Raw genomic sequence first — 25,017 nt, forward strand, 5'->3', positions numbered from 1 at the left:
TTTGAAGTGCGTATAATGTCAGTTGAAATGCTACCGCCGCAGATTAAACACGGCGTGGACGAGCGAGCTAGTGAAGTGCACGTTATAGACATAGAAGACCAGTTAGAGGAAACCGGTGTCAAAGATTCAATACAGATACGCATAGACAACGCATTCGGCGAAATAATGAACGGCAACGGTAAGTTAGAAATAACTTTCAAAACATTTTAACTAAATAAGTACTTAAAAATTACTTATTATAAACAAGCTTCCAACTTCAGATCATCATCAATAAAAGACAAACTAATCGTCAAGACGATTCAAACGAGACCAAACTCTGTGTCATTTCATTGCGAAGTTCCTATGACCATCTTCCAGCTCCATCATCAGATCTAATTAATTTTGCAAGACTTGATAACAAATATTAAAACAGGTAAAAAAACAAGCTTGTTAAAAAAACTTCAAAATCGGAGCACCAGGGGACGCATTACGACGTAACATAGAAAAATCGTACGTTATTGATAACCTCCTCCATCTTTTTTAATTCGGCTAAAAAAGAACTAGATGTGACATACACATACCTATCTAACTGGACTTGAGTTTTCTTGTTTACCGCCCCGGAAGCCACGATACTCGGCCTTTGATCAAGGTTTTATTTCATTAGATTAATAATAAAGAAATTATAATGAAGAAAACTGATAATTTAACAAATTATTATTAATTAATTAATTAATGTTTATCTTAAAAATATTCAACGTAGTATAACAAAAAAATTACTTGAAATTAAACAAAGGCCGTTGTCCCAGACGTATTGTGAGAAGAACAAATAAATTATCTTAAAAAAAAATTGGGCAATTTTTATATTAAACGTAAAAGCTTTTTTTCCCTCGAATACACGCGAAAATAAGAGGCAAATTAAGATCCCAATAATTTAAACTCCTTTTATAAACAGGACAAGCTGAAATTTTATGTGTTTTTCGAGTTTAGAACGTTGAATTTAGTAACATAGTTTTATTAACGCTAAATATTAAATTCTATTCTATAGGTTATGGGTATATCTATAAAAGACAAGATAATGTTATTAACATCTAGATTTTAATTTAAATTATCTATTATTTAAAACTGACCGTCCATGACAGATGTTCATAATAGCAACGTTACATTAATGGAATTTTAACGAACCTTACATTTCTCATTGGTAGTATTATATTATAATGCATTTCATACACTTTTAAAATATACTCTTTATGTTATTATGATAGTTTAAACAGAAATGTCAAACGACGAGACTTTATACATAATCCGTTTTAAATTAATTTATGCTGCATCATACTATACTAATTACAGTTATTTTTGATGGAAGTAGTTATCATCATCATCATCATCAGCTCACTATACTTCCCCACCGAGGGGCTCGGAGCCTACCCTAAATTAAGGGTGATTAGGTCGTAGTCTACTTTGGCCAAGTGCGGGTTGGTTGATTTCACACATATCTTTGAATTTTTTCTCAGATATATGCAGGTTGCATCACGATGTTTTCCATCACCGTCCTTCCTTAAGTAAAACCTACCGAAGTAGTAATAATATTTTCTAGAGTGTAAACTTAAACAGATTTACATTACCATTAAGTGGTTTGAACTCGAATATATGATAAAATACATTAAGTTGTATTAGAGTCCAGTTTTTTATTAATAAGTTTGCTCTTTCAATTCGTTACTGCAAGAGAAACTTTAAATTCTTATCAAGAAAATGGTTATATCATCATTAATGTATCACAAAAGAAGTCAGTTGACAAAGATCGACAGGTAACAGTTTTACGTCTATTTTTTGTCGTAAATAGTTAAATGTTTATAGTAAAACGCCGGTGAAAGTAAATTGTTTAAAAAATAAAAGAAAACATAATGAATTCTAATTCATTCATTCCACAGATTATAAAAGCATTATTATTTCACTCTGAGACTGTAACCAAGACATGTTATCTGTATTACTACAGTAAAATACAGTTAGACAGTTTAGTTAAATATGTGTTTTAACCCTTTGACCACCGGTTTTTGATATTATGAACTTGGACGTGCTTGTAAAAGATTGTGATATACCCTTAAATATGTGTCCTTAGGGTAAACAATGGCACAATATGATTGTACCAACCGAATACAAAAAACGTGACAGATGACTGACGCGATGACGTCACAAAAAGCGTATATTCATCCTTTTTTGGATCTTTTCACTCTCTGTGTTCTTGTTAAGTTTTTGTATGCAAACATAAGTGAAAGCCTCGAATAAACTCTTTTATTTTCATTTTATACAATCTAAACTTTATTTTCTCAGTACACATTTTCTCAGTTGTTTATCATCTGAATATTTTATTTTAGTAGTTTATTTATTTGATATTACGACATTTAGTTGAAATATATTCTATTAGAAATCGTTTGACTTATTTAACAAGTATAATGTAATGCATTCATGGAAAACTACCGATGGATTTGAGATGTTTTTTTAATCGTGGTTCTGTAATAAAAATCTACTTTGTGACCAGTACTCGTTTAAAATCGTTGGAGCTAGCGTTACCAGGCGTCCGGATAAAGCCGGACATAGATAGGCTTTCTGATTGCGTGTCCGTTCAAAATAACGGTGTCCGGGTTGTCCGGCTTTTATCAGGCCTTCACAATTCGCAAACGAATGTGTCGTACCTATTAATACTGAGACAAAATAATCAATAATGTAGGGTGTCCGCCCTTTCTACCCAAATGTCTGGCCAAACTTACTGGTATGTCCGGCTATTAGGTTTGGCGACCTGGCAACCCTAGGTGGAGCAATGCTAATGACCTTAAGTTCAACTGCACGTGGTTATAGTGGTATATTTAAAAATTTCTCACATATCTGGAAGCAGTAATTTGTTTCTTTTGCATCCTAACAATGTAAAATGTTATTGTGGTACACAGATAGTAGCACTAGCTACGTTAGCCTAAGCATTATTTTTTAAGACTTCTAACTAATTATTGCACGAACAACTTGTTCCATTGATTGTTGTAAAGTTAAGCATTAGTTTGTTTAAAATGCCGAATTCTACTCTTCGCTCCGAAATGAAAAGAAACAAGGTTTTTTAAACGTGGACTCTAAGCGCCTGTGATTCAATCCATTGATCAGTAGCAATGAACCCTCCGACCGTACAGCACGCGGACGTACACACGGTACCCGTGGATAGTGATGTGCATATTATCGATATTGAAATAAACTCGGATGATATCGATAAAAGTGAAAAAAATCAAAATAATTCCGAGACACTAGTGGACGTGGAAGGAGAAATTATTAATGGTATTATGTTTTTAAATCCCTTAATTATATTTAACCTTGTAATATATAATATATACAATATTTTTGTTTATGTCGTTTATTTACTTGCTTAGTTACGCCGTAAAAATAAAAAAAATATCTGGTATTATACATATAATAATAAAAAGAAAGTCACGTTTTAACGACAGCAACGTATTTATAAGAGTACATTTTACACAAGAAGATACAAACCTTTGCCAGCCCTCAATCATACATTACGTGACAGTTCTATTTCCCATCTTATATTACAAATACCTACATTTGATTTATAAATGGAAAAAAACCATAAAAAGTACAAGTTCTATGTTATTTAACTTTAGTTGCGTCACTCTATCTTACTAATATTATAGTACGAATGTTTGGATGGATGTACGTTTGTTTGAAGGTATCTTCGGAACGACTGCATTCTCTGTGAAGTTTGGCATAGATTAATAAACACATAGGCTACTAATTAAGTTTTTTTTTTTAATTCCTTGCTCTCGGAGTCGTCAGCAACGTCTAGCCTTTTTCAAATTAAAATCAATATGTTTGTTACATTAAATGTAATATAAAATGTAAAATAAAAGTACCTAAAACAAAGCACTTCGTAATGATTCATTGCAGACAATAGACTATTTACAATAGTTGTTTCCTTGCCCATAACAGTCACAAATGTATAAACAAAGAAAAATATGCACAACGAAAAATTTATGTAAGAACAAAGTTATAAATTTTAACACATACATTAAACTAAACAGGTCCTTAAACGAATGAAACAACCCATTCAATTATAATTCAGAGACCAAAAGATGCATTGTTGTTGAGAACAATGTTTTAGAGTTGGTTAACCTTTAAAATAAATAACAACTACATATTTTTTGAGCATCGGTGGCTCAGGGGTCAATCACTTGACTTGCAATCTGCAGATCCTGGGTTCGAATCCCGCCATGTACCAATGTGTTTCTCGATTTCCGATTTACATATGTACATTTATCCGACGTTTTTACGGTCAAGGAAAACATCGTGATGCAACCTGCACATATCTGATAAGAAAATTCAAAGATATGTGTGAAGTCAACCCGCACTTAACCAGCGTGGTTGACTATGGCCTAATCACCCTTAAGTTAGGGTAGGCTCCTAGCCCCTCGGTGGGGACGTATAGTGAGCTGACGATGATGACATATTTTTTACTCGTCTAAAAACAATACATCGTGGGTTTCTGAGACTAAAATCCCTTTAATTAAGTTTTATACATGTACGAACCGAGAGAGCCTTGTTTGAGATAGACTGGCACTGACTGATGCTCTGCTTCTAAAAAAATCCTATCAGCAAGTCTAAAGATTTTAAAAGCTTGAATTACCTCAAACCGTTGATCTGCCTAAAGTAGGACAAACACAATAATTTTGAATTTTATTATCTTACTTCTTACATATATTATAAATACGAATGTTTGGATGGAACGGCTGTATGGATCTCGCTGAAATTTGGCATAGATTTAGAACATAGTCTGGAAAAACACATAGACTACTTATTAAGTTTTTTTTATAATGCCGCGAGAACCGAGTCGCGGGCAACAGCCAGTTAACTTATGAAACAAATAATTTAGAATCTAATATTATCGGTTTTAATATATGCCGTCGTGTTATTCCGTCAAACCAAACTTATTTAAAGTTTGGTTTCAAAACAATTGCAAAAACAACACTATCTAATTACGCTGTACGCATAGTAATTCCTTAGAATAAAAGCCGTGTTACCGTCTTTACGATTATTGTATTCTGAATCCGTCCACAGTAAACTTATGTTGTACCTCACACGACGACCAGCTTATGAAGCACCTAATTATGACGTATCAATTCAATACGCGTATGCCTATCTAGGCTTAATTATTCTGTCACAATCCTGCGTTGTTTTCAATCCATACAGCAGGGCCATTTTAATAGGACACATTTGGTACTTAATCAAAATCGAACGACGAAACCTTATTACGGCGGGCATCAAATGTTATTTAACATTTTGAAGTTACATATTTATTGTTATCATTTCAATGGAACGTCGTCACAATGTTGGAAGATGTTACAAAAAAAATCGAACGAAAAACATGGGTATTTCAAAACAATTAAATTCGATTCACATATGTTTGAGTCCGAATCGAATCATCCACTTTAATCGATGTTTTTAAACAAGTCCCTCACTATGAAGCTAAAACTGATAGATGTTAAATATAACATTAAAGTGTTGTAGTGTCAGTATCACACACATATTTACATCTTTGACAATAATATGTGACAAGTGTCATGACAGTCGAAACCCAAAGTCAGTCCATCAGTCAGTTTCACACTAGGGTAGAATCGAAGTGCACACTTACGATAAATTTATAGTATTATTTTAATAAAACTCTAGTTATTTTTTTACTACTCAAGCATTATGATACGTTGTTGTATAAAACTGTAAACGGTTAATAATGTCAAGTTTATTTCGAATCCAAACAACAAAAATAATAAATACATTTTACATTGATTATCTTTTAAAGATATAAAAAAGTAAGTACACTTTTATAAACGGTATTCAGAAGGTCGACGACATTTATTATTGATTTTGAAATTCAGGCGAATAAGTTGAAATTCTTGACACAGTTAAAAAAGGACAAATCTCCTGTCAACTGCATCTACAGGGCTCTGATTGTCTAAACCAGTGCGTTAAAAATAATGCTATCATTCTTTATTGTTTATTTTTCTTGCTTTACTTAATTATATTACAATCTTTGCGAATTTCCTTCTGTATGACATCATAAACAAAATGGTAGTTCGAAACATTTCATTGTAAATCTTACTTTAACATATTTAAAAGACGATATTATAATATCTTTTCGAGAAGCTAGTTTCGTAATTAATTAGTATTAAAATAATGAGTAAAATAAAGCCCATGAAATTAGGCCTTCAAGAAAATCAAATCAAATAACGTATTCTCATTATAATTAACTAAAGACCGGAAATCTTGCATTGGCAGTTATTTTTAAGCAATTAATAACAAAATTTAATATGTTAAAAAGCTTTCCTCTTTATTATATTAGCATAGAAGTGCTTATAGTGTTGATAACCGTAGAATTTCACTATCGTAAAACTTGTGTTAAAAATATATCTTTTTTACAAAAACAAATACTACCAAATCAATATTATTGCAAGTTACCGCAGTGAAATTATACTATAAGACTCAAACAACTGACCTTGAAAAAAATACTCCGCTAGTTCAACACGTAGACCATGTTTGTCGAGCAATTGCCACCATAACGATCTTCGAACGCGATAGGAATATAAAAATGTTTGTCCATTTATTTAACACGACCTACAACGATTAAAGTAAGGTTACAATGCAATAGCGTATTGTAACCTGTGTCGTAATGTAACATAACCAGTTTTTAAACCTAAATACAATACAAAAACATCAATGTCACGTTATAAATATATACGACAAACACAAACTACGTATGCATTACTCCTTATTCGCGATCTCGTTCATCGCTGTTTCTCTATACACGGCTATAAATTGTAGGCATATTCAATATGCTCGCCAAAATATTTGGTTACTACCTCAGTTTTCGCGGCTCATTTCCGAAGCTTAACCCTTATGCGGAGATTTGATTGTACTCACAACTCTTGGGATTCTCAAACTGCTCTTCTTGTTTCTTTAAAAATTTAACTGGTTTCAGTGAACTCGTTGCTGGCTACATTTCTTCCTCAGGTTTATTTTCTTTCATGATAGTTCTGCTGGTTATTCCATGATCCACTCACTACTTTCAGACACTGATATTCACCAAACCTTTACCGGAGTTTATTCGTATAATCTCTCACATAGGTCTGGAAAAAAACCACTACATTTAGTGTGAAAATATCATTATTATTAAAAGTTTATGATTATCCGTAATTATATTACACATGTATGTTTTTACACGACCCCGATAATTGCAAAGGTGAGTGATTTTACTGCACAGTAAGAAAATAACCTTTTTTTCTAAAACGTTTTTAATTGTATTTTAATCATACTAATTATCGCTTCTTTGTTCTTTCTGTTGTACCCGTCAACGAGTACGTCCTCTTGTCGCATAACTATAAAGAAAAACAATGTTCTTTTTCATCGATATATAACCAAATTGTTGAAATCTACTTTTTTGGAACGCACATTTAAGTATGGAGAGCAGGAAAAAATGAAGTCCTCCAATAATGTTTGAATTATGGTGAATCTAGAGGCAAAAAACAACGTTTTTTTATAAATCTACAAGTATTCGCTCTAAGTAGTAATTTAAAAAAAAACACATCATTTTAATGTTGCATTAAGGTCAAAGGGAACTTATTTACATACTATAAGATACAGTTCAATGTTTTTTTTTATTAAATCACTGATGGAATAAAAAACATGTCCAATACAAAAAAAAATCATTCTTTATAGTAAGGTCGATTATTTTTTTGTAACAATTTTTTTTCGATTTTTTTATTTGTGCGCCATCTAGAACAAAAATTCTAAACTACACTCCGAAACTTGAAACAGATACTTGAAGTTGCACAATCATTCGTTCACTGAACTTAATGGCACAGCTACGATACAATTTCATACAATAAAAATATTTAAGTGATATCAAAAATATTTATTAGACCACTACTATCGTATCGTATATTTGCTTGCCGCTAATTACAACTTATTTTTTTTTAATTACACTCCAATAAAGGCGCACGTTCACGTCAGGTGTTAGGAAAGTTACAGAAAAGAAATTTTATTATTTAGCAAGTGTCAATTTAGTGTATTTGTATATCAACGTTGGGTCGTATCTATCGGTAAGTAATAACCATCATATAATTCATTTCCTTTAGTGTTATAGGAATATTCCTATACTGTCTTATTATCACTATACATTATAAGTCACGGATCTTGTTTTATAATCATAAACTTGTATGCCTAATAAATGAAACAACTATTGAACTTTATATATTACCTTTTAAACTTATATGACGACTAAAAGATTACTAACTATAGACAACATTACACTGACCAGATTTTTTTCTATTTTGTAATATAATGCATACAATGAGAAATAGGAACAAAAATAATTAAATGTTTCATCATGAAGCTTCATTAGTAGACTGATAAAGGCAAAGATTGACCATCATCAAATGGGAATAATCTTTTACTATATATTTTATTGGCTTGGGTTATGTGTAGATTTCAATAATAGGTCTTCCCAACTTTGCAATTGTTTTTTGAAGTTCCCTAATAGCTTTAATGAAAATTGTATATTATATAGCACAGTACCGATCAATTTAATTGAAATTTAATTAAGTTAAACTTAAAAACTTAATTAACAATATAATGAATTATTCAAACTATATAAAATGATAACATTTAAATACTCCAAATGAAGTTTTTAATTAGTGATAACAAATTTTACCATAAAGATAAATTTTTAAATGGCTTACTAAATGAAAAATAAAGTTATAAATTACTAACATTTTACTTCCCAAGGGAATAACAGTATCGAAAATACAGTATGTACATTTTTAATAATTAATTCTAATATTACAATTGCAACTTAGAATATTAAAAAATAAAAAATTCTTTGGTTAGTCACTCACGGGCTATTTAAGTTTAAGCTTTTAAAGTATAGTTTAAGTTATTTATCTACATGGATAAGTGAACTGACTGACTAGAAAAAAACCTTTATAAGGATGAAAAATATTGCGGTCTCTAGGACTCTAAATTATATGCATTACACACAAAATTTTTAATCAACCTCATAGTGTTTGTGAATGTCAGTTGTTTTTTGTTATCAAGGTTAACATAATCTAGCTATTTGTTTATAATATTACAAATGCACATAATGTACATACGAGCTACATTAATTTTGAACATCTTTTACAAAATATTAAGATGTCCTTATATAAATTTAAATAAATATATATGTTTTATAAAACATGGTATATAATATGCAATTAAATAATATAAATTGTTTTTTTCTCCTGCAATTTATACTTGAAGTAATTTTAATATTCGGCTTTTTAAGTTAACAAGGCTACAATAATTATTATGAAGGCAAAAATAAACAAAACACAATATGAAATTAATCATATGTTTAACAAGACAAGGTAATTACACTAACTCTTTTATACAAAGATTAATTATATTTTGTTGCATTTTAGATTTTTATCATACTAGCATTAAATTTACTGCAACATCACAATAACATTATACTCGCATTCAATGACATCACATAACCACTCCTAACATAAACACTTGACATTGGCCCAATCCGATGAGGGAGAGCCATAAACAAGAAACAGAACAGAACCACTACTATGACATATTTCTAATTACCACACAAGGCTAACTATTTTTAGATAGATTCGAATTGTTGATTAAATAGTGACGTCATTTTTTTTAAACGATACGAGTATTTTTTATTAATTTACTAATATTTCTTGTACCATTCCAACTAAGGTCTAGGCTTGTGCTAGGTTGGTCGCGGACGAGAGCGAAAGCGTGCCCGTGGTCTCGTCCCGATGCGTTGGAGGAACAGAGAGGTTTAGTGGGTATGCCTCCGCTATGGAGGAGAATCCGACATAACTGCCGCGTCCCCCCCGGGGCGCGAAGTATGCATAAAGCATTCCTCTGGAAAAAAATAGGCTTGTGCTAGGTTATGGTTTTACGACAATACTCGAATGGCGGGATTCGAATTCTCGACCACCTGATCGGAAATGCGTACCCTCGCTATTAGGTTATTGGCGCTTCAAAATACAAAGTTCTTTGTAGAATTAGTTTAGCTTGTATAAAATATTGAAATATAAGTATAATATAAAAGTAGGTACTTTGTAGGTAAATGTTGTCACCTACGCAGCACATTAGGTGCAATAGGGCAGTGACCCGAGCGTTAGTTACCAGTGTAAGTTATGTAACTATTATGGACTTATTTATTTGAAGCGTGTAATGTTATAGTCACTTTCTTATATGTAAAATAATGCGCCAAACTGCAAAGACTAAATACCACGCTTGAATCCAATAACAAGACGTATATTAGAAGCCTCATCACATCTTGACTCTTCCTTTCTTTACCTTCTTTCTAGATTAGTAACTTTGATTGTTGCTCAAAAGTAGCAATGACCTTGTAAGCTACTATTTTGAGAGGATGCATGGAAAGAGAAAATATTTTCTTTCTGTGCATTCTCTCCTCCGTCGATTAAAGGTAGGCAACGCATATGCAATTGCGTATGTCTATGGGCAACGGTCACTTCGCTATTTTAGCGATTATAAGTGGCCGCTCGCTCGTTTGCCACCTTATGATATAAAAAAAAATTAAGCCCTTCAGCATAATTCCGCTAGTGCAATTTGTCTTAAGACAACGGGAATAAAAATATGCTAATATCGAAGTAATATTTTTTGTATTGTCATTTCCGTTGTTGAAGGTTACGTTTAACTTGTTACGAATAACTGAGCGTGATTGTTTATTTTCATTAACACGTTACGTATCGCCAACTGCTGTTTTATACTAAGCAAAAACCGTACCGTAATATTTAACTTCCGAAACACTTGTAATAAAATATTTTTCTTTCTGTAAGTATGTTTTTGTGCCTACGACAATGAAAACAAACTTTTAGGGTCAAACTGTCATTGTTGTTATTGTTATTCCAGTCATTTTTCTACAAAAAACGTGAAGCAAAACTACTGGAGTGTCGACGGCGCAGTTGTAGAACATAGTCTGGAAGAACACATATGTTACTAATTTAGTTTTTTAAACCACGCGCGGATGGAGTCGCGAACAACAACTAGTCTAATTAGTTTACAATTCTCTTAACGTTGTTTAAGATGTTTATGTGTGAAAATTAATTAAATTAAAAGTTATATCACTTTTCATTTAATTATTTTTTTTATCCATATCTGTCTTGTGAACAGATGGGACATAAATCCAATTGTTCACCAAAAAAATAAATTTGTAAGTGTAAATCAATAATTTTATGTATACATTGTAATTTATTCCTCCTTATTTAGTCAGTTCGGGTTAATTATGCTTATTTATGTACTGTTTCAACGTACGTGACTACTTAATAAACTCAAAAGGTAGATATTTCAATAGGAAAACTATCTACTTACTATCTTACTAATATCATAAATGCGAATGTTTGAATGGATGGATGTTTGTTAGAAGGTACTGGACCGCCCGTACGGATCTTTATGAAATTTGGCACAGATAGAACGTAGTCTGGAAGAACACATAGGCTACTAATATTTTTTTTGTAAATTCCGCGTGGACGTAGTCGAGCTAGTTTCTATTATAAATTCATGACTAAAAAAGATATAGAAAAACCTTTTTTTAAACATTTCATTGAGTCAAAAACCTTTCTAAATCATATTCGGTTTTGGTTTCAAAGTCCAATATAGTATGTGGTTATCAATGCGTCCAAAGATATGCACACTAATTACAAAATATTTTTAATCAATCGAAGCAACTGTAACACGATAAGAGGAATACGTTACTGTGTTTTAATCGTCACGATGAATCGTACCAATATTACAAATGCTAATGTTTAGATGGATGGATGCATGTTTGTTTGAAAGTGTCTCCAGAACGGCTGCAGGGATTTTACTGACATTTAACATAGATGTAGAACACAAGGAAGAACACATAGGCTACTAATTAAGGTTTATTTTTTTAATTCCGCGCAGACGAAGTCGTGGGGACAGCTAGTTGTATATAAAAGCAGTTTACCTGCTTGTGTACATTCATTATTTCAAGAAGTCTTTATTTATTGTACTTTGGTCATTTATATTGCTATGTAATAAAAAACGTCTTGTACATAACAAGTATAAAATACCTTACAAGGAAAAAATCTATCATTATCTATTCTGTTTATTACTCAATGACCTTGTCTGAAGATAATTTAGCTGTTATTAGATCATTTTGGCCGTTTTCCTACGAAGGGTTGGTATAGTATGTACTCTTCCCTACATCTCTGGCAGCTGTTATATGAATTCACTCTTTTCCTTTTTAGCCAATTCAATCACACATCCCTCCTTTTATGCCAGTACCACGTTATCTCGGTGAAATTTGGCATAGATGTAGAAAATAGCCTGAAAGAACACAGGCTACTAATTAAGTTTCCTCCTCGCGGATGGATTAGCGGGCGACAGCTAGTAATATTAAATACTAAAGTTGAGATGGATGGCTGGTTCGTTAACAAATAGCACATAGGCAACTTTCTTTTTTAATTTCGTTCGGATGAAGTCACGGGCAAAAGCTAGTTTTATCTATAAATCAAATATTTTTATTTTGTTGCAGGAACAACTATGAACTCTAAACAAAAACCGGTTAATCTGGCTGACGTAAGTAACGAATTATTCAACACAAGGAAACTTATTTATGCACGATTAGAACATTTCCTTCTTCACAGTTTTCAATTGGACGCGTAAAAATATACGCCTAAAAGGAAGTTATGTTATGAAAGATATTGTAAACACAAATTTTAATAGATTAAAATTGTTCAAATTAAATGTAATAAAGTAAATTATTTTACCTTTACATAATAGCTAAATAATTGTTTCTCAATAATTTTATTTTTTCATATAGAATTTTCAAATAATATTGATCAAATGATATTTTAATTGACATCTTAATTAGTGTAATTAATTTGACATTGACAACTGTCAGTGTCAGGAACGTTTAAAAAGAAATACATTCGAATTAGGAATTCGTCTTTTGTCTACCTAATGTAATGGCTTCAGTTTTACACTCGCAATAAATCTTTACCGCTGATAATGCATTTTGTGCATAACCCATAAATTTTTATCTCTCATTATTATTATAGTTGTTAAAAAAAAACTCTGCTACCATGTTAAAACACACTTTTCTTATTGTTTAATCATCTTTATTTTCTTACACACACGCCATGACATCTTTTCAAACAGCGAACACAGTTACACAAAGTTGCCAGTACTAAACATATATAAATGTACCATAAACCTAACACGCCTCCTTACATTTATATATTTAACTATTAACATTAACACATATATACTAACTATATTATTAGACCAATAAATTCTACAATACAATCTCTATTATATTCATATTCAATTCCTATATAATTTTAAACTTTACCCATATCCTTCATTTTAAATCTATCATACAATTTATTTTTGTCCGATCTACAATTTGTTTACTTTTAAGACTATTCATTTCACTGTCCATTGCATTTATCCACTGCTTGGCCTCATCACTTGATATCGCCTCCTGAAAGTTATCTAGAATCATAGCATCACAATGATTCACTAAAATACAATAGTAACCAAATTCATCATCAAATCGATTTGGAGGTTTTATATTTCTCTTTGGTCTATTTTCTCCATAACTCTTTTCGGGCAACTTTATATTGTCATCATCGTTTGTTTCTTCATCTTCTAAATTACTTTGCCCTGTCTCATTACTAATTTCTTCATTTTGATGTTCTTCATCATTTTCAAGACCAATACAATTAACATCTTCTTCTATAATATCAACATGTCTTGCAACAAATACTTTACCTCCAATCAAAACTCTATAACCAACATCTGTGTAGCCCAACAATATTCCTAATTCTGCCTTCTTATCAAATTTTGATTTGAGCTTTTCTTCTGGTATTTTCACAAAAATTTTACTGCCATAAATTTTCATATAATTCATGGATGGCCTTTTTCTAAAGAAAATTTAAAAAGGTGTCTTCTTTTCAATAGTATTTGTCAATGTTCTGTTTTTCAGATATGTAGCCGTCTTTACTATTTCAGGCCAGTACTTTCTATCGACTTTTGCTTCAGCAAACAAACATCTTGCCATATCCATTATACTTCTATTGTACCTCTCAGCAGTACCATTCAATTCATGCACATAAGGTGGGCAAGGTTTTATCATTATACCTTTATCTCTTGCTAACTTATACATCTTTGAATTTAAATATTCTTTTCCATTGTCACACCTCAGTTCTTTTATCATTTTTCCAGTTATATTGTGCACTTCATTTACATAATGTACGAAACATTCATACACCTGTTCTTTGGATGGAATGCAATAGATTTTTGCTAACTTACTGTAGTCATCAATGAAACTCAAAAAGTATTTTTCACCATGATTACCTGTTGTGCTATGTGGCCCATTCAAATCTGTGTGAACAATATCTAGTATATCTCTAGCTCGTTGTCTGTTATTATGAAAAGATAAGTTATGCATTTTATTTTCAATACAGATTGCACACTTTATATATTCAGATTCCAATTCTTTAGGTAATCCATCAAGCAACTCATCTTTACACATTATGTTTAAATATTTAAAATTCACATGTCCCAATGTTCTATGTATTTTCTCTTTCATTGTCAATGTACTTTTAGTAATATTTGCTTGTATTTTATTTCTTTGTACAAAACTTGTCATTTTGTATAAACCTCCATCCTTTTTAGCAATTCCTATTAATGATCCATTTTTGGTATAAATCTTTGTTAAATATCCTTTTGAAATAATATTATTATTTTCTGTTATTTTTCCATAGCTCAATAAATTTGCTTTCATATCTTTCACATAGAATACATCATTTATTATTACCTTTTCTTTCTTGTTATATACAGGAAAATAAGCAGTAATATTTCCAACTTTTGTCGCTTCTAATAGATTTCCATTACCAACTTTTACCATTATTGGCGTTTTCAATGTTATAAAATTATCAAAATACTCATCGCTATTTATTATATGATCAGTGCATCCACTGTCAAGCAACCAATTTATCTCACCTTTATTAACATTGTTTTTACTCACAGTTGACATATTAATAACAATAGCTGTATGGAAATTTCTTGTATATTCATTTTTATTTTCTGACCTTTGTTGATAAGCCTGGTAGTTTCCACGACCACCTCGGAAACTTCTGGAATTATATTTCCCTCTACCTTGTTGAAATGTATTGTAACCACGCTCTGCTACCATGTTAAAGAAAAAAACTCTGCTACCGTGTTGAAATATATTATGTCCATGTCCATGACTTACGTTATACCAACAATCCTTCTTAACATGGCCTCTTTTACCACAACCAAAACATATTCTTGTCTGGAAACTCTGGGTTGGTGATGACTTTTTAGCTTCAACTTTAAAAGCATTTGACTTATCCTGGGGAGCTTCACATGCTGCCTCTGTCATATCAGGATTAGATTCTAAGCTTTTCATTTTAATCTTATTTTTCACTTAATCAACATTTCTCTCTGTTTCCGGTAAAATATCTATAAGGTCTCCAATGTAACTATATTTTTCTGGTAATGACTAACATATAACTCAATTTTTCATTTTCAATTACATTTGCACCAGCTTGTTTCAATTCGTTTATACATTTCTCAAAATTATCGAAGAAAATGTTTACATCTGCATAATTATTAAGTTTCACATTCTCAAGTTTATTTCTATATAATATTTGCAATGCCGTTGACTTCTTTAAATACATTCCGTCAAACTTCGTAATTATTTCGAATGCAGAATCCAAATCACATATATATTCTAGCTGGTTATTCGTAATTGCGCTGTAAATATAATTGGTAGCCATAATATCCATTTCTTGCCATTTTGCAGTAGCATCTTTTTCTGATTTCGTTCTTGTGACGACATCTTTACATTTCTTGAATTCTAAAAACTTTAGCAACCGAATTTTCCATTTTACATAATCCGTGCCATCAAACATAGGAATCAACATTTCGTTGTTTTTCATAAACGCCATTTTTATACTTAATGCAATGCAGCAAATATTAGACATTTCTTCGTAAACAATTTGTATAACCACGCTCTGCTACCATGTTAAAAAAAAACTCTGCTACCATGTTAAAACACACTTTTCTTATTGTTTAATCATCTTTATTTTCTTACACACACGCCATGACATCTTTTCAAACAGCGAACACAGTTACACAAAGTTGCCAGTACTAAACATATATAAATGTACCATAAACCTAACAATAGTGATAATCATTATAACGGTTTTTCAGTTTTAAAATTAACATCATTTACGAAATTTCTATAACTTTAGTATTCCCAAGATTTAAGCCTTGTATTATACCGATATTATAATTGCGAAATTTTACATAGATGGATGTTTCTTCTTAGAAGGTATCTCCAGTACGGCTGCATGGCTCCAAGGCTAACACATAGACTACTAAGTGTTTTTTTTAAAACGCGGACAGAGTCGTGGGAAATTAAAATTAAAATTTAAATAAAAAGTTTAACATACGATCGTAAAATGAAAAATAACAATGCAATAATATTGTATACTACCAGATAACAGAGCTAATAATAAAATAACCATTAATAATTGTTATATTCCTTATCTTTTGTAATTATTGACCAATAAACATATGTTGTTGAAGTATTTCTTGACAAAACATTACCGTTTTTGTAAAGATAGAGAAATTACGGATCGACGTAAAAGATCAAAGAAAAGCTTTTCATAAGACTGTTAAAATTTTATCTTTAGCGAAATTTATGAGATACTATTCCGCAAACAATAAAGATTTCTATTTAGATAGCCATATATTCATTTAATACTAAAAAGGAACAACATGTAAAAATGCAGGAAGAGTTCGTTTCATTCTTTATAAAAAAAATGAATGTTATTTTTTAACCGCTGACGAAAAAACAGGGTGTTTTAAGTTTGAGGTGTCTATGTGTGTGTCTACCTGTGGCATCATAGCTCCCGAACGGATGAACTTTTTTAATTATTATATTTTTTTTGACAACATAATACATGGTCATAACGCAAGAGCAACATTAACTCTCTTTATTCCTCTAGAACAAAACGCATGCTTCATGTAGTTATTAAGAACGATTCCTTTCCAGGTCGTGGCGAAAGCGCACGATACTTTCAACCGTGGTGTGACAAGGCCTATAGAATGGCGTCGCCAACAGCTGCAGAACCTAATGCGTATGTACACTGAGAATCAGAATGCGATGGTTGCAGCATTAGCCAAAGATCTGAGGCGATGCAAAATGGAGGCCGTGCTGCTGGAGACTGAATACCTGATCAACGATTTAAAGAACACGCTTAACAATTTGGACAAATGGGCCGAGCCGGAACGTGTAATTATAAATTTTACTAATATTATAAATGCGAAAGTTTGGCCTTATGGATAGGTGCTTGTTAGAGAGTATATCCAGAACGGCTGCTAGATCTCATTGAAATTTGGCATAGATGTAGAACATAGTCTAATGATTTCTTTAATGGTGAGCGGACGGAGTCGCTAACAACGGCTAATTATTTATAACTTTGCTATCGTGTCTAGAGTAACGCTATCGCCTGTAGACTTCTTTCATACAATTATGCCTTTAAAAAAAGGTAGTAAAAAGTAGTAATAACTGGTAGACAGAAGTTATGGTTTTTGCTGTACAATTTTTGCAATTCGTCGTAAACAAACTTCGTGTATACTGAATATCAACATTTCCAGCCGTCCAAGGGCTTCGTGAACATGTTGGACGATGTGGTGATCTACAATGAGCCGTACGGCGTGGCTCTGGTGATTGGCGCGTGGAATTACCCTCTTCAGTTGCTACTCCTGCCGATGGCTGGTGCTATCGCCGCCGGGAACGTAGTCGTTGTGAAGCCCAGCGAGCTAGCTGAGGCCTGCGCGCAGTTTGTGGCTGAAATGCTTCCTAAGTATCTAGATAATGTAAGTCATTCAAGAATATGGAAATTTATTTTTACAGAAGTTTTGTTATTTAATGGTAGCAAAGTAAATATTAGTATTTTTAAATCAATACTGTACCAAGAAAAATGTATGTATGATTTTTTGCGTTTCGATAAGTGAATATGCTAATTTCTTTTTTCTTTTCTTTTTTTTTCTTGTTCGTAAAGTTTGATAAGTTTTTGCGGTTTATGTAAGTTGTAAGAACATCCGCTAACAACTGTCACGTTTGGCATATCTAAAAAAAATATTTTAGAATGTGTTTTTTTTTCACTTTAGGACGCGGTAATAGTAGTAGAGGGAGGACCTGAAGAGACCACAGAGTTATTGCAGCAGAAATTCGATTACATCTTCTACACTGGCGGAACTAACGTGGGCAAGATCGTGTACTCCGCCGCCACCAAACATCTTACGCCTGTTACCCTGGAGTTGGGTGGTAAGAGGTAAGATCCTTAATTTTGTTGAGTACAGTTGAAGACTTTTATTTCCTGCCCATTACGATGAATGTCATTTAAGACTAGCAGCTAAATTAAAGGTAAAAAGTGGGAAGTAAATATAGTTCCTTGACCGTACCATTCTGACCTCTTCTACCCTACACTGCTTGACTTTAAAGTGCGAGATGTCGGCCTTGTCAAATTAATTATAGTTGTTTTCAAACATTTTGACGGCCCAAGGTCATTGGTGAGTGCGCAGTCCCCTCCCCCCGCAATCCACTACGCCCCGCTACGCTTAAATTTGTGTTCGGCATAGCGACTCTCGTAAAGTTAAGAGCCGCCAAGATATCTGAAAACTTCTATACTAATCTTTAGTTATCATTTGTAGCCCAACTTACATAGACGGTACAGTGGACATTGAAGTGACGGCCAAAAGAGTTCTGTGGGGCAAGTTCATTAACTCGGGTCAGACATGTATCGCGCCTGACTACATCCTGTGCTCCAAGGAGGTGCAGGAGAAGTTCGTGAACGCAGCAAGGGGTGTCCTCAAGGAGTGGTACGGGGAGGACCCACAGAAATCTCCGGATCTATGCAGAATTATTAATAGCAGGCATTTCAGGTAATTTTATAATTATTAAATTCGATTAGGATATGATTTATAAATACTCATGTTACTAACCGTGGGTTCCTGAGCCCTACATCCCCGTTTAAAACATATTGCTATCTCTGTTTTGACAAAGATAAAGGACAGAGATGATGGTATGTTTTACAGAGATTTTGGAGTCAGAAACGCAAGTTAATTCGTCTGACAGATAATATAGTGAAGTATTTACTGAAAATAAATAGTTAAAAATACATTGATTTATTAAGGTTCTGTACCTCATAGGCAGAAAACGGACCCTTATAGGAACACTTTTTTAGGTGATTCCTTGGTTTGTAGAGACTGTGTTAATGACACTCAAAAGACTGTTACTGATTGATAACTACTTGATGTTTGTTAAAAGATTTTTTTTCGCGTATTTCGTTATTTAATTTTTTTTTTCGATCGCAATGCAATTTTAGTACGTATTTTGAGATGCGAAAAAAAATATTTCTGCTTTAAATGAACATAATTTTATTTGTTTATTTATATGGCATTGTATTGTGAGCACGTAATGTCAAATAAAGGTAAAACACTTTTTTTTTATTCACAGCCGTCTTCAAGCTTTAATAGATGCGAGTAAAGATAAAATTGCAATTGGCGGTCATACCGACCCGATAGAGAGGTTCATTGAGCCTACAATATTGACCAATGTGAAGGGTACAGATAAAATAATGGAGGACGAAATATTTGGTCCAATTTTACCTATTGTACCCGTAGAGAACGCCTATGAGGCTATTAAATTTATTAATGCCAGGTGAGTTTTTTTTTAATTTAACATACACAACACGTTTTGAATTTTATTAAAAAAAATAGACATCAAATGAGCATACGTCAGTCCTTCGTTCCAATGTTTATTGTTTGTCCAATGTACGTTTTTTATTTTGTTTGGCGAATGGTTTTTTCCAATGACATATAAATATTTATTGAATACTTTCATTGTTTTTTTATAGTAAAAGTAGGATGGCCATGGTCCATAAGTCCATTTTTACTCAACCGATGTCACAAAATGTCTGTTATCCATTGACAAAATACCTTTACACATAAACCATAGATAACTTTAGAAATAATTATAAACATGTTATCTGTGGTTTTGCCAACATTACGGGAAAACATGTTTTTGTGTAGGTATTTTTACAATGGATACCTACGATTTTTTTTTAATATTTAATGTTGAGTGATTTTTGTGTGTTGTGATTTTTTAACGTCTATTTTTGAGTATTGGGTATTAACGTGTGATTTTATTGATGTCGGTACCGGTTTAAGAGTCTGTTCACACTTGAATTTTTCATGCTATAATAAAACGATAGTGTGAACATGCACTTACAGTAAAGCATTTGGTACACGCGGGAATAATAGAGATGGAATTCATTTACAATTGCAATGGAGGCAATTTCATTTATTTGGAATTTGGGCCCAGAACTGAACAGTGGTAAACACTAAAAAACATAAATCGATTTGTTAATTTTGAGGTTATCTAAATTAAATACAACCACATTTAAATTAATATAAATATCATAATTGCATGTAGATTAAAAAAAATTACAGCAATAAAAACTTTTTGGTAATTTTTTCGATTATTGAATATTATATGCTACTATACAGTGTGGGTCCAAAAGATATTGACCAATTTAAATAAGTGTCCGCTTATATGACGCGGTCCCTTGAGGCAATTTTTAAACGCTTGGTTGACATCGCTTGTAACAGACAACGATGAAATAAAAATATGGCTTTTCAACATTAATGTCTGTCACCGTACACACTCACAGTTCTTAAATGGCCACACACTTTAATATGAGAAATTATATTTAATGATTAAACAATATAATACTGTTATAAATTTCTTCCCGTCAACTTTTAAATACACGGATTTTTGACGCTTTAGTGTGGATTTTAGTTTGAATTTATTATCTTCAAATTGTAAACAAAATTTGTGATACATTCTAATATTAAATAAACAATGTAACCAAAATACATCGAATATATTTTCGGTCTTCCTAACCGGGTATTTACTGACACGTAATATAAGGTGATAGGCGAATATCGACCAATTACTCAATACATTTCAGGGAACATCCATTAGTATTATACGTGTTCACCAATGAAACAGATACGCGAACTTTGTTCAATGAACAAACACGTTCTGGCAGCATTTGTGTCAATGACACTATCATGTTTTATGGCGGTAAGGCAAAGATCATCATCCGCACGGCTTTATGCATTATAAACACCTCTTGGCTGAAAAACGGTGCGGGTTGCCAGTTAAATAAAAAAAACATTCAAAAGTCATTGACAACGAACCTTTGATTATTTAAATTCAAAGAAGGTTTTAAAAGATAAAGCCAATTATTTTTTGTATCACTTTAATTAACGCATTGTGATGACTTTTGATTGTACGTTTTGATATTTTTGTTGTTATGATCGGTGAAGGATATTTTTAGGTGGTGGAAAAATTACGGTCTTATTATAAGTTAATTTTAAGTAAATTTCTTAGACTTAATAATTATGTATGTATTAATTATGTACTATAGACAAGCTGCAAATATGTGTAAATAATATGTAGGTACTTACATTTAGATTATGAAACTTTAAGTAATCTTTTTCATATTTTCCATTTTTTTTTAAATTTATAATTATATGTTTACCTTGTCAATAAAATATCAAACTGTCTAATTCTATTAAGAACTTTCCTATATTTACTTATACATGTTCCAATCCAAAACAGCAACAAACAGAGAATGCCAAATTCTATACAACAGCGGCCATTATCTCTATTTCACGTTTTTTAGGTTATTTTGTAAAAATTGTGATTGTATAAAATGGATGGATAAAAATATCGAAATTATTTTGGAATTTAAGCAAAAAAAATGTTTAATTTGTTTTTTAATCACCATTCTGGTTTGGATTGGAATGAAATATAGATAATATAACTCGATCGGTGGTGGTTTTTCTTACTGTATGTATGTTGTATGGTCACTGTAGAGAGAAGCCGCTGACGCTGTATGTGTTCAGTACGCGCAAGGATGTCGTTGCGAACATTGTCGACAACACTAGTAGCGGAGGGATGTGTGTAAACGATACTATCATGCACATGGGAGGTTTGCTACTTTTTATTTTTTCGTAATACTCAATGACGTAATAAAGTTGCCAAATCACCAGATATTAAATGACAAATATATATTTTTTTTTATCTGTAATAATTAAAAGGCCTGGCCTCCGCCCAATGATTTTACGAACCATATTAAAAACTTTTATTTTTTATTTTAAGTCTTATACTGCTTTAGCATGTGCTAATGCTAAGGGCGTTAATATTTAACTTTAGTGGCTACAGTACACGGCATTTTTACCCAATTTCGATAGAAAAAAATATTGACCAATTAGACTTGACAATGTAAGCTATAACATGCACGGTAATGATTAATTTTATGTATATATAACTGCTTGCTAATACTACTTGAATCTTTTGTACATTATTTTTTTATCTAACTGAATTCCAATTCACATTTTTGCTTTATTTCTGTATGAAATAAATAATCATATTTCAAATAAATTAATATATCTGACAAAATACCAAACACATTTATATGGGAACATTTTTAAGTAGCGCCGTATGCGCATAACTTAAAAAAAACTTAATCTATTATATACCTTTTGCCTATTCCACACTGTAATCTAGTACCGTTCTAAATTTCATCCAGATTAAATAAGTTGTTCAGGAGTTGTGAGGTAACAAACATAGATATAGGATAAAATAAATACATTTCAATTTGACTTTTGTTTGTTAACGATTGTAATTATTTAATTTTTTTTGGATTCAAATAAATTACTTTGAATTTCAATTTGTGTATGGTGTATTGTGAGATATTTTGCGTGTGTAAAACAGTCGATTGGTTGATTTAAAATGGCTTAAATTTACTAATAATTAAAGTCAAATATTACTAGCAGTCGCCCGCGTCTCAATCCGCGCAGTTTTAAAAAGACCTAGTTAATAGGCTATGTGTTCTTTCAGACTATGTTCTACATCTATGCCAAATTTCGTCGAATCTGTTGAGCCGGTCTGGAAATATGTTGTAACAAACATCCATCCATCTTAACTTTCATATTTATGATATTATTCATCATCATCAACAGCTCTCAATACGTCTCCACTGAACCTACCCTACCCTAAGTTAAGGGTGATATTATGATATTAATAAGAATTATATTTTAATTTAATTCAATGCTTTCTACAGTGGAAACTCACTCTTATAATGCATATAACAAGCCATTTTAATTGAACCAATATTTTATTTTATTTTTTATATCCTTATAATGTATCTTATTTAAATATATGTACAGTTGACACGTTACCATTCGGCGGTGTTGGCAGCAGTGGTATCGGCGCTTACCATGGCAAGACGACATTCGATACCTTCACGCACAAAAAGAGTTGCCTCGTTAAAAATTTCTCACCCATCGGAGAGAAACTTGGATCGTAAGATTTATTATATTAATTCCATAATCACTTAATATATTCTAGACAAAAGATTTTTCGAATTGTACAAAAAAATATGAGGTAATTGTTTTCAAGACTTTTATAGATTTCTTAATTTACTGTCTGTCCTGGCACTGTCTTAAGATGGCGTATTAATAAAAAAATTTATATCGAAGTTAAATTAAGAACATAATGTAAAATGTTACGAAGGTCATTAAAAAAATTGACGTTGACTTTCATGGCATAATCACTAGTACAAAATATTCATGATGTTTTTGTACAAATATATGCAGTGACAATTTACCGTTAATTTTTCCAACAGATTACGTTACCCGCCCTACACAGATAAGAAGCTGAATGGAATAACAATGTTGATGGCAAAGAGGTCGTTACCCTCCTTTAAGTTTTTGCCCTACTTGCTGACGTTTGTACTCGGAGCTGGCATATCTTATGGTGTCTTCACCTGGCAGAAGGTAAAGAAGTGAAATTTATCTCACAAAATGTTTAATAATATCACTAATATATGTTATAAGTAATCATATGAGCTTTATCCGCAAAACGGCCACCGCGTATTTAAAAAAAAAAACATTTTTAGTCTACTCTAGCTTGATATATTTCTTATAAGTGCCATGAAACAGATCAGTATTGTCCAATTTCTATTCTTTTTTTTCCTTAACTTATAATTCGTGTAAACACACTTAATAATGTAAACGAAGTCACAAAACAGATCGATGTTTGACAAATACATCCTTTAATGCAGTAATAATTTGTTTTATTTTTACATTATCAAATTGTAATTTAAAGGTACGTTAGTATATTGATTTTTAAGATTTTCGTGCAAGTGGTTTAATAGTTAATAAACATTAAGAAAGACACCCACTGAAAAAAACAAAGGCGCCTACAAAAAATTCTTAGCAATTAATCATACACATAAGTAATAAAAAAATAACAGGCATAAATAATTATACGTTGTGGAAAATTTATTTATTTCAAACGAATATTACAATTTGATTTTCGCTATAGTCTTAATTGTTTTAACTAAGTTTTTTTTTAATTATGTTTTTGTACACATTTTGTTTTTTATGTTAATTCACTTTTTTATTTTTATTGTTACAGATGGCTTCGGAAAATCAATAAAAAGCTACGACTGATTTATTAATTTTTTTTTAACTTTATTTTTTATACAAATAAGGTATTGATGGCAATATTAACATATCAATATGAACATACACATTTGTTTTTTTTATGATTTTTATTATTTAACTTTTAATTCTTTGCATTTACTGTTTTTATCGGGGATTCTTTTAAGAATTATAAGAATAATATATGCTATATAATTGAATATATATCTGAGCAGAGCTTGCCACTACCCTATTGTGATATACATATATTGTTAAGACTGGTGCTTGGTTTATTTCAAACGTATAATGGCTAAGGTAGAAGAAATTTTGAAAACAAATTCT

The 25,017-nt window shown here is 31.6% G+C and overlaps 1 protein-coding gene across 5 annotated transcripts; it reads left to right on the top strand.

Moving 5' to 3' along the window:
* On the top strand, positions 1 to 24,783 carry LOC106114189 (Aldehyde dehydrogenase type III). 5 transcript variants are annotated; one of them, XM_013307294.1, is made up of 11 exons: positions 1 to 178; positions 12,608 to 12,651; positions 17,165 to 17,404; positions 17,770 to 17,991; positions 18,286 to 18,449; positions 18,829 to 19,059; positions 19,634 to 19,837; positions 21,150 to 21,265; positions 23,419 to 23,554; positions 23,877 to 24,027; positions 24,671 to 24,783. In XM_013307294.1, the coding sequence occupies exons 1-11, from the start codon at positions 16 to 18 to the stop codon at positions 24,689 to 24,691; spliced, it is 1,692 nt and encodes a 563-aa protein (XP_013162748.1). In that variant the 5' UTR covers positions 1 to 15; the 3' UTR covers positions 24,692 to 24,783. The 5 variants fall into 5 exon arrangements, with proteins under 5 accessions (XP_013162748.1, XP_013162746.1, XP_013162747.1 ...); XM_013307292.1 differs by lacking the exon at positions 21,150 to 21,265 and adding an exon at positions 22,063 to 22,178; XM_013307293.1 differs by lacking the exons at positions 1 to 178; positions 21,150 to 21,265 and adding exons at positions 3,117 to 3,294; positions 22,063 to 22,178.
* Positions 24,784 to 25,017: the final 234 nt, after the last annotated feature.

This window comes from Papilio xuthus, unplaced genomic scaffold (assembly GCF_000836235.2).
Source record: "Papilio xuthus unplaced genomic scaffold, Pxut_1.1 DF828142.1, whole genome shotgun sequence".
Lineage (NCBI taxonomy): Eukaryota > Metazoa > Arthropoda > Insecta > Lepidoptera > Papilionidae > Papilio > Papilio xuthus.